Below are 15,323 nucleotides of genomic sequence, written 5' to 3'. Positions count from 1 at the left end.
CATATCTATTGTAGATTTTTCACTTATACACACATTCATGGTAACCATGAGTGAAAAATCTGTAAACTTAAAATCTTTAAACTTCCTATTAATTTTGTACCCAGTTGACTTACTATCTTTACTGTATATTTGCCTTTACCAATTAACTTTTTCCTTTCATAATAATATTCATGCTTCTAGTTGTGGCCTTTTCTTTTCTGCTTAGAGGAGTCCCTTTCACATTTCTCATAAAGCTGGTTTGGTGGTGCTGAGTTCTTTTAGCTCTTCCTTGTCTATACAGCTTTTGATATCTTCATCATATTTGATAAAAACCTTGCTGGGTACAATATTTTTGGTTGTACATTTTTCCCTTTCATCACTTTAAATATATGGTACCACTGCTTTCTGACCTGCAGAGTTCTGTTGTAAAGTTAGCCAGGAGTCTTATGGAAGTTCCCTAGTATGTTATTTGTTGCTTTTCTCTTGCTGCTTTTTATATTCTCTGTCTTTAAATTTTTCCATTTAAATCACGATGTGTCTTAATGTGTTCCTCTTTAAGTTGATCCTGTTTGGGACTGTCTTGATCTTGTTTCCTGGGCCTGGATGTCTCTCTTTTCCCAGGCTAGGGGACCTTTCAGCTATTATGTTTTCAAATATGTTTTCAGTCCCTTTCTTTCTTTTCTTCATCTGGGACTCCTATAATGAAAATATTGGCACACTTGATACTGTTCCAGAGAGCTCTTAAACTGTCCTTACTTTTTGAATTCCACTCCTGTGTCATCCAGCTTGCTGATACATCCTTATATATCATTTAGTGCATTGTTAATTCCTGTTAGTCTGTCATTTCAGTTATTGTATTCTTTGTCTCTGGTTGGTTGGTCTTTGTTTTCTAACTCTTTGTTAAAAACTTCTAACTTCTCTGTTTATCCATTCTTCTCCCAAGTTCTTTGTCTATCCTTATAGTCATTACCTTGAACTCTTTCTTAGATAGTTTTCCTATCTCCACTTTACTTAGTTCTTCTCCTGGGGCTTTATCTTGTTTCTTTCTTTTAAACTCTGTTGCCTCATTTTGCCTAACTAACTAGTTTATTTCTGTGTATCTGATAGGTTTGCTACGTTTCCCAACCTTGGAGAAGTAGCCTCTTATAAGAAATGTCTTATGCTTCTAGGAGCTCACTTCCCTCTGATTACCAGCGCTGTATGTTCTAGGTGTCCCCACTATGTGGGCTACACGCGTCCTTCTTTTGTGTCAGTCTGACTGCTGTGGGTGGTCTGGTAGGCTTGGCTTGTCCCCAGTTGGGTTGGTTGCCCTGCTTTGTGTGGAGGCTGCTGGCCTGGTTGGTGGAGCTATGTCACAAGGCAGTTGGCTGTTGAACCCCAGGAGACCCCAGGACTAGTGCTTGTTTACTGATGGGCAGAGACTGGATATAGGAGATCCCAGGGCTGTTTCCTGCCTTCCAGTGGATGAAGCTAGTTCTTGGGACTACTGCCAGCCCACTGGTGAGCAGAGCCAGGTCTTGGGGACTGGAGGCAGGGCCCACAGGTTCTAGAGCTCGTGTTGGACTGCTGATGAGTGGGACCAGTTCTTGATACAGGTGGCTGTGGGGTTCAGTGGACCTAAAGTTTATGTTGGCCTACTGCTGAGCAGAACTTGGGCCCAGCTGGTCCTAGGGCTGGTGCTGGCCTGCTTGTTGGTAGACTGCCTTCTGTCACAGCAGGCTGTGGAGCTGTAATAGTCCAGGGGCTGGTGTCCACCTGCTAGTGGCTGAGTCTATTCCCAAGGCTAGAGCAGGCTTGCTGATGGACAAGGCTTAGGCCCAAGGATTTCTGGGGCTGGTCCCCACCCATTGATGGGTAGAACTGGGCTCCAGGGTCTCTGGCTGCAGGGCCCTGGGTGTCCTGGGTCTACTGTGTGTGCACTTTGGGAAGAGCTGAGTCCTGGGCCTTCTGGTGGACAGGGCCATGTTCAAGGGCAGCTGTGGGCTCAGAGGATGTTAAAATAGCCTGTTTTCAATATTATTACCTGTCCAGTACTTAGTATATACATTTGAATCACTATATATATTCATTCCATTAGTGCAAATGAGCTTAATAATGAGGATACTACTTGAGTATTGATTTGTAAGTAGCTTCTTTGTTTTCTCTTTTTTCCTTTTTTAGGTTGGACACCACTTCATAAGGCAGCTGGTAACGAATGGAGTGATGTAGAGTTGTTAAAAGCTAGTGCTAATGTTAATTGTGAAAATGTAGGTGGAATTCTACCCTTACATGATGCTGTTGCAAACAACCATTTAAAGGTATAGTGCATCATATTAGGTTCCTATTTATTTTTCTTTAAAAAGTGAATGAAGACAGTGAAGGTATTTTAAATTGCTAATTAAGGTGATTCCTTAAGACAAAGAATTTTTAAAACTTCTTAGAGGCACAAGTGTGTATGATATTACATATAGTTTAGAAAAGCAATATATTTCCTAATGAATCCTGTTTCCATTGTCTCTTCATTGTGTAATTCATGTAAATCAGAATAAAATGAAATGGCTAAGAGTAAACACAGCCTATCAATATAATACATTATAATTTTAATTGTCTTAAATGATTTGCTGTTGTGCATAAAAGAGTATATATAGTGATGATATATTTGATAACCAGACAATTTTAAACTCAGAAATTTCTTAGTGAGTTTGAAGTTTCAAAGAAATGAGTAAAAGCTTAAGTTGCTTGTTTCTTTGGAGGTTGTTGTATTTTTTTTCTCATTTTTTTAATAAACTACTATGGTGAAAATAACAGGGGAAAATTACTAGGTTAATTATTAGAGTAACACTAAATTTCAAATCTAGATGTTAAAATTCTACAGATTTTTAAACTTATCTTTTTTTTTGACAAACCTTAGGAGAAAATTTGTCTGTAGATAGTGTAGATTTCAGGAATAATTTTTCGCTTTGAAAAGTCGTTAAGGAAATTACCAGCAACAACAACAGTATAAAACCAAGATTCATGTAAAAAAATATTTTGGATCTCTCACTAATACCACTTTATCTGTCTCTAGGTATTTTTTAATAGTCTGGTAGTTTTTATTTAATTTTGTGAAAATATATCTCTACTGTTTTCAGCCTGAATATAGTCATGTGAAAGAAAAATATTGAATTTGTGACTTGCAGAAATAAAAGGTATAAACTAATAATTAAGAATAGTACCAGATGGGTAGGCTAATGTCCAGGGAGGCTTCTTTTGATCAAAGAAGCTCCTTGATCTTAAAGATGTTTAAATTAAAAAGGAATTGACAAAATCTTGAGGTTATGTGATCGTGCTGTGGAAGAAAACAAACAGGAAGAGTCACTGAAGTGATGAACCTGCTGGTTATTTGCACAGGAAAAAGGTCATTCAAAGTGAAAGCACTTAAATAAGGGCAAAAAATTCATAGTAGGAAAATTAGGATTTTAGACTATCCTGAAAAATGCAATATAGAATATTGCATATATGCAATATAGAATATAAGGACCCCACCCCCAACATCACCCCTATACCTGGAAATTTGTTAGAAAGTGTTACAGAGCTCTGCGTATGGTATTCATGGGCAAGATTTATTCCAGCAATATAGGAAGGATACATAGTTGGATTATCAGAGGAAAAGGTGGAGTCTGGAGATGTCCGTGCGCAGGCTCTACTATGTACTCTTCTTCACGAGAGGCCACGTACGGTTTGCTTTTCCCTCAGCGGTGGAAGTATAGTGACATAAGTACAAAATTTTTGTCCGGGAAAGCTGATTAGAAACTTAATGCTCATGATTTATATTGAGGGCTGGTCATGTGGGCACCCTCTGCCTAGCACTTACCAAGATTCCAGACTCCCAGAAGCATACACCACATTGTGTGTGTCGACAGTTTAAGCACAGAGAGTCACAGCAATTAGGGAAAGGTTTATATCAGCGCTGGACACTGACTGCCAGCCCGGTTCTCACATGCCAGCTACAGGCCAGCCACATAAGCGGCCTCTCTAGAGAGCAGTCTCAGGCCCGCTGTGTTAACTCCTCTAAGTAGTATTGTATTTAGTTTCTAACTGAAATATATACTGATTGATTTCTGGTTCAGCGGAGACACAATAAAGTATGTTTTCTTGGCCTAGCTTTTCTGGCAAAAGAGTGTGGCAGCACGTAGGACATCCTTCATCTCACGGTTGACTTTTTGCCTCATGGTCTCAGGGAAGTTCTTTTTTTCAAAAATTTTGAAAGGTGCCACAGTTTTGGCCCTAGGTCCTGTATTAATACACTTATATTAAAATCCTGATTTTTCTTTTTTCATGTTTATTGCTATCAGCTTGTCACTCCTTCTAGGCCCTTTCAGAGGGTAAAGACAGAAAAATATGTGAGTATACTAATACATGTATACTCATTTCTATATCTGTGGATTAATCTATCCGTATATATTAAAATAAACATGAATTAAAACTGTCTTCTCAGACTCTAATCCAGCTTCACAGAGTTCATTCTAGCTTTTATCCATCTTGTTTCTTTATAACTTCTTTTTCTGACAGTGATAAACCTGGTTATTTTTATCCACAGTTTATTTACTTACTTGTCCAACTCTCATATAAATGTAAAGCATTTTCAGAATTGTTAATCCATATCACTGTGTAAAACACATTTCTCTTCTAGAGCAAGGGCTGGCAAACAGCTCCCAGGGCAATTCTGGCCCTTTGCCTGTTTTGGAGCAGCTGATAGCTGAAAGTAGTTTTTATCATCTTAAATGACTAGGTGGGGGAAGACAGAATATTTCATGAAAATTTCATGGAATTCACATTTTCGTGCACATGGATGAAGTTTTTCTGGAACACAGTCACGCTCATTTGTTTGCGTGTTGTCTGTGACTGCTTTTGTGCTCTCTCAGTAGAGCTGAGTAGTTGTGACAGGGAAACCACGGCATACACACACAAAATCATTACTATCTGGCTCTTTCCAGGAAGCTTGGTGATTTATAAGTAAGAATATAGCGATCATGTAGTTCTTCTTGGCTTTAGCTTTACAGCATCCAGCTGAAAACGCCATATTCCAAAGGAATTTAGATAAGCTAATTTAAAGACAGGTCTTGTATTTTTAATACTGCTAGTTCATTATAATTACATTAAATCTTCAAAAGAGTCAACATCACACTTTAAATTTTTATATAATAAATTTAACTCTTTCTAACTGTAGCTCAGTCGGTAGAGAATCTGCCTGCAACGCAGGAGACCCAGGTTCAGTTCCTGGGCTGGGAAGATCCCCTGGAGAAGGAAATGGCAACCCACTCCAGCATTCTTGCCTGGAGAATCCTATGGACAGAGAAGCCTGGCAGGCTACAGTCCATGGGGTCTCAAGAATCAGACATAACTTAGCGACTAAACCACCACCACCACCATATTAAAATCCTGATTTTTCTTTTTTTAGGTTAACTGTTTTACCTTTTAGTTTATCCCTTATCAGTTTTGCTTCACAGGTACTTTAAGCAGTTCTACAATATTATTTTAATATATGACTTCAGGAAATCCTGGGCTTCCCTGATAGCTCAGTTGGTAAGGAATCCGCCTGCAATGCAGGAGACCTTGGTTCGATTCCTAGGTCAGGAAGATCCCCTGGAGAAGGTATAGGCCCCCCACTTCAGTATTCTTGGGCTTCCCTTGTGGCTTAGCTGGTAAAGAATCCACTTGCAATGCAGGAGACCTGGTTTCAATCCCTGGGTTGGGAAGATCCCCTGGAGAAGGGAACAGCTACCCACTCTGGTATTCTGGCCTGGAAAATTCCATGGACTGTATAGTCTGTGGGATCACAAAGAATCGGGCATGACTGAGTAACTTTCACTTTCTTTTCAGGCAATCCTACATCTTTACATTTTGACTTTGTTATAAATTTGTAGCATATTTTCCTGGCCAGTATTCTGGCCTGGATAATTCCATGGACAGAGGAGCCAGCAGGCTACAGTCCATGGGGTTGCAAAGATTCGGACATGACTGAGTGACTTTCTCTTCATAAGTGAGAATTTTCCTATTTTGAAGACTCTAGCTTCTCTCATAGCAATCTGGTAACCTCAAGGGGCAGGGAAGATGATTACTCAGACGTTGAGGGTCTTCTGTAAAGATAAATGTCAAGAACAGGAAATAGCAGAAAGGAACTTGGTTTAGCAGACAAGACGCAGAGCTGGAGAGCTTGAGTTCTAGGCCTAGTTCTGCTGCTTGAAAAAGACAAAGATAACTTTACCCTTGAAATAAGGGGTTTGATCTAGAGCTGCACCCTCTGTACTATAGCCACTAACCACATGATGACTATTTAAATTTGAATTACCTAAAATCAGTTAAATTTAAAAATTCAGTTCTTCAGTTGCATTGGCCACATTTGAAGTGCTCAGTAGCTACATGTGGCAAGTGGCTCCCGTATTAGACAATGCAGATTCGAACATTTCCATCATCACAGAGACCTCTGTTGGACAGCTCTGGTCTAGAGCAAGGATTGGTAAATATTTCGTGGAAAGGGCTAGATAATCAGTAGTTCAGGTTTTCTGGGCCACACAGCCTCTATTGCAACCACTCACCTGCTATTCTGTTATAAAAGCAACCCTAGACAGTTTGTAAATGAGCGGGTTTTGACTGTGCGCCACTAAAACTTCATTTACAAAATCAGGCAGCAGACAGGATTTGGCCCATGGACCATAGTGTGCTATTATTGCTTGTTCTACAGAATCACTGATGTTCTTGATACCTAGGTGGTGATACAGGTAAAGTTTGCTTTTGGATTAACCTTCCATGTCTCTATTGCCTTCACTTTAAAGAGAAATATTCTATTTGAAATGGAGGTAGTGTTTTTAATGATATTTTAATTACTTTGACACATATATTGGCCAGCATCTTTCCTTATATCTTCATTAACTTTCCCTCCATGCAACAGTTTGTCATTTGTTCTTTTTATTTCTGATTCACTTTCTCCCTTTTGTCCCTATTTTTTTTTTTTTTGAGGTAGGATATTGATAGATAATCTAGAATGATAAGTTAGGGAGCAAGATATATAAATATATGGTATTTTAGACCTGTGTGTGTGCTAAGTCATTTCAGTCGTGTCCAACTCTTTGTGACCCTATGGACTGTAGCCTGTCCTGCTCCTCTGTCCATGGTATTCTCCAGACAAGAATACTGGAGTGGGTTGCCATTTCCTTCTCCAGGGGATCTTCCTGTCCCAGGTCTCCTACATTGCAGGCAAATTCTTTACCACTTGTGCTACCTGTGAAGCCCAATTGTAGAACTAATAAGTATCAATTCTATGATATCCTGTGATTTTCTCTCTTGCATGACTAGATACAAAGTTGAGTTTATCATCTTATTTTCTTTTTCAACTTGCATATTTTTTAAAAAAAATCTTAGTTTCTGTTGTAAATTATCTTCCAAGGTGGTTTTGTATTCTACCTTATAAACTGTGGAGTATTAAAAGATAAGGAAAAGGAGAATGAGAGGAAAAGACTTTTTTTAAAGCTAAAATATGGATGGGAATGGAACCTCACTTTTGTGCAAGATAGGGTAACAGGGATGAGATATCCCCTCCCACCTTAAAAGCTAGAAAAGTGAGCAAAATATGTAAAATAACAGTTTTGAGAAATCAGACAACGTGCAGGAGAGAACAGAAGCAAACGGGATGAGCCTTGTGGATTGCCCCACCTTCTGGGCAGAGGAGTTTCCAGGCAGTCGTGTAGGGAGGAGGAAAACAAATAGCCTTATGATCTCAGAGAGCTGAGAAGACAGAATTTGGAGTTTCAAAGGCTCCAGCAGCTAAAATTCTGAGAGCAAGATACCAGACAGAATGTATCTGCGTAGAGAGACCTCTCCAGCGATGTACAGGGGGAACTTCCTCAGTTCTTTGGCGGATCTACAAATGTGTGTAAGGAAAGTACGTAAATGCTGCAGGGAGGACTGGCAGAACCGTTGCTGGGGCTTACACACAGCTGATTAGGCGACTGTTTCCCCTGAGCCCCACCATGTGCCAAATACTTTAGACATGGGTTCACATGTAAGCCTCATGGGTGAGAAGAATGAGATTCAAATGGTAAGGAACTTGCCCAAGGACATAGCTCGTAAGTAGCAGGAGTGAGTTTTGTATGCTTGACCTTAAAACAAATATATTTTCCTTCATGCTGGGCTAATTCTAGGCTGATAGAACAAATAAGGAACTGTCATAATTTCTACTGGTGCATTTGCTTCTAAATTTTTATGCTTCTCCATACCTGAACACAAGTGGAAAGAGAAAAGCTACTAGAACATAACATATCTTTAACAAAATACTGACCATCTTTTCCTGATCAAAAGGTTTTCCAGTGATTTGAGTTGCTTGTATTATGCAGATGGAATCATTGACTGTTTTTTACTACACTGACTCTTACTATCAACTAATAAGTGACAGTCTTTAACTTTGATGAGTCACAAATTTAATTCTAATACCCAAGTTTGAGTTATTCAGGAAAGCATTATTTATATCAGAAACTTTTGCCCCCAGAATGTCACAACATTTATTTTTGACCTCAGTTTTCTCCTCTGTAAAGATGGGGTTGGGGTAGATTATTTCTGTTTCTTTTTATCTTGTTAAGATTCTGTGAATACAAGTCATCTATTTAGGAAACATATTTGCATAGAGAGTATTAGAATGGACATTAGGTTCCCAAGCTAACTTATAAAAACTCCTAAACAAGTAACATATCTGAAGTATTATAGTTCAAATAAAACTTTATTCAACTTTGTCTAATGGTGGTTTATAATACAGTGCATAGTATAGTATAATATAATACAATATAATATAATCCTGAAATGATCTTTCCTCCCTTCTGTACCCCATCTTCCAGCAGCTTAGGGGAGGGCAAAAGGCTGTGTAACAGAGAGAGAGTAAATCCTTTTGCACATCAGTCTATCTAAGTCTGCTCTTAGACAATGAAAGCAGCACATCTGGTACTTTCATATCACTGTATTTGATTCTCCTGTGAAGACAGATCAGGCCAAACAGTGGATCAGTTTACAATTGTCATACCAAATTTAATCGAAATTTTCTTGGTCAGAGTTTGAGTAATTTTTTGATAACTTTTAATATTTGATAGTGTTATCCTATAATGAAAGCAGAAATGATTGATTTTAGGTGTCTGTAGAGATAACTTTGGAAAAATACCTTCTAGGCTGCTGAGATGCTACTACAACATGGAGCAAACCCTAATGAAAAGGATGAAAAGCAGAAGACTGCTTTGGATGAAGCAGATGATGAAAACATGAAAGAGCTGCTGAAATCTTATGGCGCCGTTGAGACTGACAGTAGAGATGAGAGTGATGCTGTAGTCACTGGTATGAATAGCAATGTTTCTTGCTGTTTTATACAGGTGTATACCTCTGCTTAGAAAAACAAAGTCTTCAGATTTGTGTAAATTGTTTCATAACTAGGGATAATTTTTTGTCTGTTTATTAAAGTCTTGAAAAGCATAATTTATTTTTAGAAACAGCATTTCAAAACTTGGTTTAATTTATAGATTATATGGTTCTATTGTATTAGCATTATATGTTGAAACAAAACACGTTCATTAAACAAACATTCATCTCTCATAACACTGGATCTGAGTGTTACTGAAACTATGCAGATTGGTTTACTTTATAGTGGGGCTGGAAAAGAATGACATTATACTAAAGTCTTCGCGACTAAGATTCCATTACTTCAAAATTTATAATGATTCATGCAGAAGTTGGACTCATGCCAGCTTTTCAAGACTGATATTCTAATGCTAGAATATGAATTTGTTAAGCAAATATACTATACTTATATATGTGTGTGAGTGTATGTGTAATATATATTATAGTGGAAAGAATATTTCAAGGAAATATATAGTCAGGGAAATTTTTATGAACCATTTTTAGCAGTACTTTGCACTTAACTAATATAATGAGTTGTCTATAAGAAATAAGCATTTAGTCCTGCCATTTGTAGCAACGTAGGTGAACCTAGAGAATGTCACGTTAAATGAAATAAGCATAGAAAGATACAGAAAGGCAAACTCTTTGTGGTGTCACTTATATGTGGAACCTTAAAAAGTCAAGCTGAAAGAACCAGATAGATGGTTGAGTGGTGGTTGCCAAGGGCTTGGGGGAGGAAGTGGTGGAGGAGATTGAGAAATGTTGATCAAACTTTCGCTTAGAAGATGAATTGGTTCTGCGGGTCTTCTAATGTGTAAGACAATGATTACAGTTTTTAATAATAAATTATATACTTGCAGTTTGCCAAGAAAGTAACTTTCAAATGTTCTCACCAACACACACACACACACAAACACACAAGGTAACAATGTGAGGTGACGGGTGTGTCTGTGTTTTTTTAAAGAAGCATTTAGTGAGCACTGACTTAGAAAACATACATTTGTTGAGCACATGCTATACAGATCAGCCCTGGAGGAGCTTCCAGGCTTTGGAGAGATAAACCAGAAAACAGGCAGTTAAAAACAATTTCGGAAGTGTTGAGGAGAGGGACCTGATCTTCCTTTTCGTTCATGTGTGAGCCTTGACTCATGGAAGAAGAAAGCCAGGAGCTTATCTGTGTTGTCTATGAGGGAGATTATTGGGAAGAGAACCCCTGTGACGTGCTTTTCCCCTGGCCTGCCACTCCCCTTACCAACTGATAGGATTGGTGAGAGGCAAGGACAGTCATTGTGTCCTATTTTACTGGTGTGCGAGATCACATGTAGGTCAAAGTCAGGGGACTGACGCACAGATCCTCATTTCTTCGTCTGCTCCCATATGCTAAGCCCATAAGGTGTGAGACTTTTCTTACAGCCCCAGGCATGACTTTCTCTCTCTTCACAGCCATATTTGGAGCTATTGCGCACTCTGTTATAAAGTACTAGATCTCGATCATTGGAGAAGGCAGTGGCACCCCCCTCCAGCACTCTTGCCTGGAGAATCCCAGGGACGGGGGAGCCTGGTGGGCTGCAGTCCATGGGGTCACAAGGAGTCGGACATGACTGAGCAAGTCGCTCAGTCACTTTCGCTTTTCACTTGCATGCATTGGAGAAGGCAATGGCACCCCACTCCAGTGTTCTTGCCTGGAGAATCCCAGGGACGGGGGAGCCTGGTGGACTGCCATCTCTGGGGTCACACAGAGTCAGACACGACTGAAGCGACTTAGCAGCAGCAGCAGATCTATTCCCACTCTTCTGTTGTTCCTTGTATATACCTTTCCTTTCAGGTAACCCAATAGAATGAGGGACATAGGGTAACCATATGTGGAGAAAGGGAATCCAGAATGGGAGAAGGTTCAGAGAGAATCTTATAGAGACGGTGAATTACGGTCATAGTAGAGCTTGGACCGGAAGTCAGATCTGGTTTCGGTACTAGCTGTGCAACACATCAGGCAACTTGTTGAATCCCTCTAAGCTTCATGTTCCTCTTCTGTAAAATAGATGTAATTAACTACCTACCCCTCAGGGCTCGTATGAAGATTAAATAAGATGATTCACGGAAAGAGTTGGATATCCAGCATGTGATACGTATTCAGTAGATTTGCTAAAATTAGTCAATTGATAATAAATAATGAGGTGCTAATAAACATTAAGATATCATGGTAATTATAGACTTAATTTATCCTTGCTATTCTTGTCCACCATTACAATTGATAAAAGTAGGCAAATTTTTGCACATTCTTAATATATTTTCTGATTTTATGTTTTAAAGTAAAAACTCCTGACGTCCGGGCAAGAAGACGTAAACGGTGCATTTGTGATGATTCCAAAACTGTTGATACACCTTCTATCTCACACCAAGAAAAAACAGAAGAAAACCTTTCCATGGTGAGTGAAGTTGAAATGCTTTTGTTCTTTAGCCTAGAAAATGCCATTCTTTGCGCCAGCCAGCCATTGGCTAGTGGCAGCATTCTTTCCATTTTTAAGGACATGCAGGTTAAAAAAAATTTTTTTTTGTCATAAGATAATAATACAGCATAACTGAGCAGAATGAATGTTTTGCCAAAAGTTTTACTTTTGTTTTAGGTTTGAAGGACTCGTCAGCCAAAGAAACCACTCGTTACATGCATAGACAGTTTCAGTCTTTTATAGAAGATTATTTGACTTAATTTCAATATACAAGCATTAAAAGAAAAGAAATAGAAGCAATAGTGTAGTATAGTGAAGTCGCTCAGTCATGTCCGACTTTTTGTGACCCCGCGGACTGTAGCCTACCAGGCTTGGTCCATGGGATTCTCCAGGCAAGAATACTGGAGTGGGTTACCATTTCCTTCTCCAGGGGATCTTCCCGACCCAGGTCTCCCGCATTGGAGGCAGACGCTTTAACCTCTGAGCCACCAGGGAAAGAGAGAGATAACAGCATGTGTCTGCATCACTGATTGGGCCAGCCTACATCCAGCCTTGAACAGCACTGGGAAGTCCCTCATTAACAGCAATTTGGAGTCGCAGTCGGGACAGGTTCTGGGCAGTGCATCTGCCCTGTGGGCGACTTCAGATCCTAGTTTCAGGGACTCCTGCTTATAATACAGGCCACAAACTGACGTGAACATTAGTGTGCATGCAGAAATGCAGCACTGGTTTTACTTCATACCTTCTTCCAATGCTGTTTCACCTGTGAGCCAGCCACAGAATTTCCTTAGATCCTGGGGTTGACCAGACCTCCAGGGGCTCAAGAATTCCAAAACCCACTCCCTTTCTTACGTAAAGTGACTCCTGACTTGCTGTGCTTGAGGGCAGGCACCGAATTCAGAATCTAGGCAGTGCCCAGACAGGTGGTCAGAGAGGCCTGCTGTCCTGTTTCTGAATCCAGAATAAGACTTCTATTTTAATTTCCCTAACAAGGAAGCAAGAAACTGCCTGCCCTGAACAGAGAATTAGAGTTTAGCTGCTATCCTTGACTCCTGGATTGGATTCTTTGGCGCTTACCTATCCCACAGACAGTGTCACTGTTGCAGCGTTCTAGTGTGTCTGCATCCATCCAGCTTCCAAGAAGTATCGCGGATACATAGTAGGAAGAAAGACCTTGGAACCTAGACCGAGAAGAGGAAAGCAGCCCGGTTTAACCAGCCTGGACCCTGTGTGGTTTACAGTGGTAGTTTGCTCTATGTGAAATCCCTCATGTGAAGGTGTATTTTTAAAGAAAATAACTTAGTTGCCCATATATTAATTTATGAGATGGATATCCATCTAGTTTGATTAAAACTGGTTTGATTAAAACACATAGCATCCTAGACACTAACTTCTTAAGCAAAGTAGACCCCTCAAAGAAATATTTTGAATAAGACAGTGTGTGTGGATTAGACTTCCCTTACATACTTTTTGTTAGTGTAGAGAGGAAAATACTATTCATTGAACATAAACTATGATTGATCAACTATTTTATACCTAAAATATTTTAAATGCTGTTTAAAATGAATTGTGTTTGCCTCAACATTTCAAAAATATTTTACATTGTTCCTGGTATCTCTTGTAATGAATGAAAAGTTAATTGTCTTTCTAATATATCTTTCAGGCTTACAATTTTAAAGATTTTTTTTTGTTCATATTCTGCTGTTTCACTAGGTTATGGCTAAATGTAGGTGTGTTTTTAATTAATTTTACTCTAAAAGGACTAGACATGTTCGTTTAGTCTGAAGACAGATTTCTCCTTGTATTCTGGAAACTTTGAGCCCTTAGATTGTTGACTATTACCCCTCTCCCATTAGCAGTATTCTCCTTTTATGAAACTCATATTTTTTGAGATGGTTGTTAGACCAGTCTCCCTATATCTTTTTTGTATTTTCCATCTCTTTAATTCTCTACACTATATTCTGGGTGATACCCTTTGACCTCTGATTTTCTACCGAAAGGCTGAGTGGGTGACAAGTAGAGTTTTTACTAATCCTTATGTAAGCTAAAGGACACCCACTCATGGTCACTAGTTTTATGTGGGGCTCCATTCTAAATCCAACTCAATGGACATGAGTTTGAGTAAACTCTGGGAGTTGGTGATGGACAGGGAGGCCTGGCATGCTGCAATCCATGGGGTCGCAAAGAGTCAGATACAACTGAACCGAACTGACTGATTCTAACCCCTTCCTTATGTAGCCCTGAGGCCTTATCTCCTGTTCCTTTGTAGGTATTAAAAATCCAGACTCTAATTCCTAGTAACCTATGTTTGCTCCACATCCCTCATGGGCTGCTACCAGCTTCATTTCCTTTCCCTTTATTTTTCCAATTTTAGCTGGGCGTGGGTGGTTAAAATTTATTGTATTTTGTCTAGTGTATTTTTCCAGGTGTTTGGAGTAGACAGAGGTCCTTCTGTATCAGCTCAGCTCACTGTATTGACCATTAGTATCTTTAAGGTATATTTTCATGTAAAGATTAAAACATTATGGAAAAATCATCCTAACCCTATAGTTATTAACTGTATGAGTATTTGTTTCAGGAATAATGTGTATCACTTTAGATGCCAAGCCTCAGGGAAATATAATGAAGATATAAAAGTTGAATGAAAACCAACTTTAAGAAAAAACTTAAAATATGCAGACTTTAAAGTCATTAAAGGTTTATCCTTTGTAAATGTAAATTTGTTTTTGAGTGCTGAAAATTTCAAACCAAATTGAGGATGAGGGGTGACTTTATGGCCAGATGCAAAGGAAATGAGATGATTTTAGTTTGATGCTACCTTCGAACACCTTTAGATCACAGCATCTAGGCAGCCTCCTTCTCTCCCTCCATATAGAGTGAGTACAAAAGTGAATTCATAATGATAATAGTTGGCATTCACAGAGTATTTATGCAATGGTGAGCTCTCCTCTAAGTGCTTTATGTTAATCGATTTAGCCTCCATAATAATGAAAGTAGTTTCTGTTAATATCATTACCTTCCTCATTACAGCTAAGGAAGGTGAAGTAGGAAAGGGTAGGTAACAATCCAAAATTACATTTCTATTACATAGCAGTGGCAGAATTAAAATCCAGGTAATTTGACTCCAGAGCGTGTGCTCTCAACCAGTATGTTTTAATATACAAATTTATGAAAGATGTGTCAGAAGCAAAAATGATCCTAAGACGTTACGGAAAAACCCAAACGAATTTGTTGGCCAAGCCAATATGTTGAAGGCATTTCAGTATTAATATTCCTCTATTTTAATTTCTCTAATGATGAACCAAGAAACTATCTGCATTGAATTGTTTAATATTAATATTAAACTATTAATAGTTTAATTAATACTATTAATTAATACTGACAAGTGTATAAAGAGGTTGTTTTAAATCCTCTTTGTGGGTTTTTGAGAGTGTTTTGTATTTCTCAGACTGTATGTGAAATCTTAATAGTGTACAGTGATAATCATAAAGCCTTAAAGTGAAC

The 15,323-nt window shown here is 38.8% G+C and overlaps 1 protein-coding gene across 1 annotated transcript in view; it reads left to right on the top strand.

Moving 5' to 3' along the window:
* Positions 1-15,323, top strand: part of ANKRD31 (ankyrin repeat domain 31) — a 135,039-nt gene that overhangs the window by 81,534 nt on the left and 38,182 nt on the right. The window contains 3 exon segments of the mRNA XM_052646829.1: positions 2,140-2,276; positions 9,150-9,312; positions 11,683-11,798. Coding sequence (XP_052502789.1) covers positions 2,140-2,276; positions 9,150-9,312; positions 11,683-11,798 — 416 coding nt within the window.

This window comes from Budorcas taxicolor, chromosome 10, assembly GCF_023091745.1.
Source record: "Budorcas taxicolor isolate Tak-1 chromosome 10, Takin1.1, whole genome shotgun sequence".
NCBI classification, from domain to species: Eukaryota; Metazoa; Chordata; class Mammalia; order Artiodactyla; family Bovidae; genus Budorcas; species Budorcas taxicolor.
This window is presented reverse-complemented; position numbering and strand designations above follow the sequence as displayed.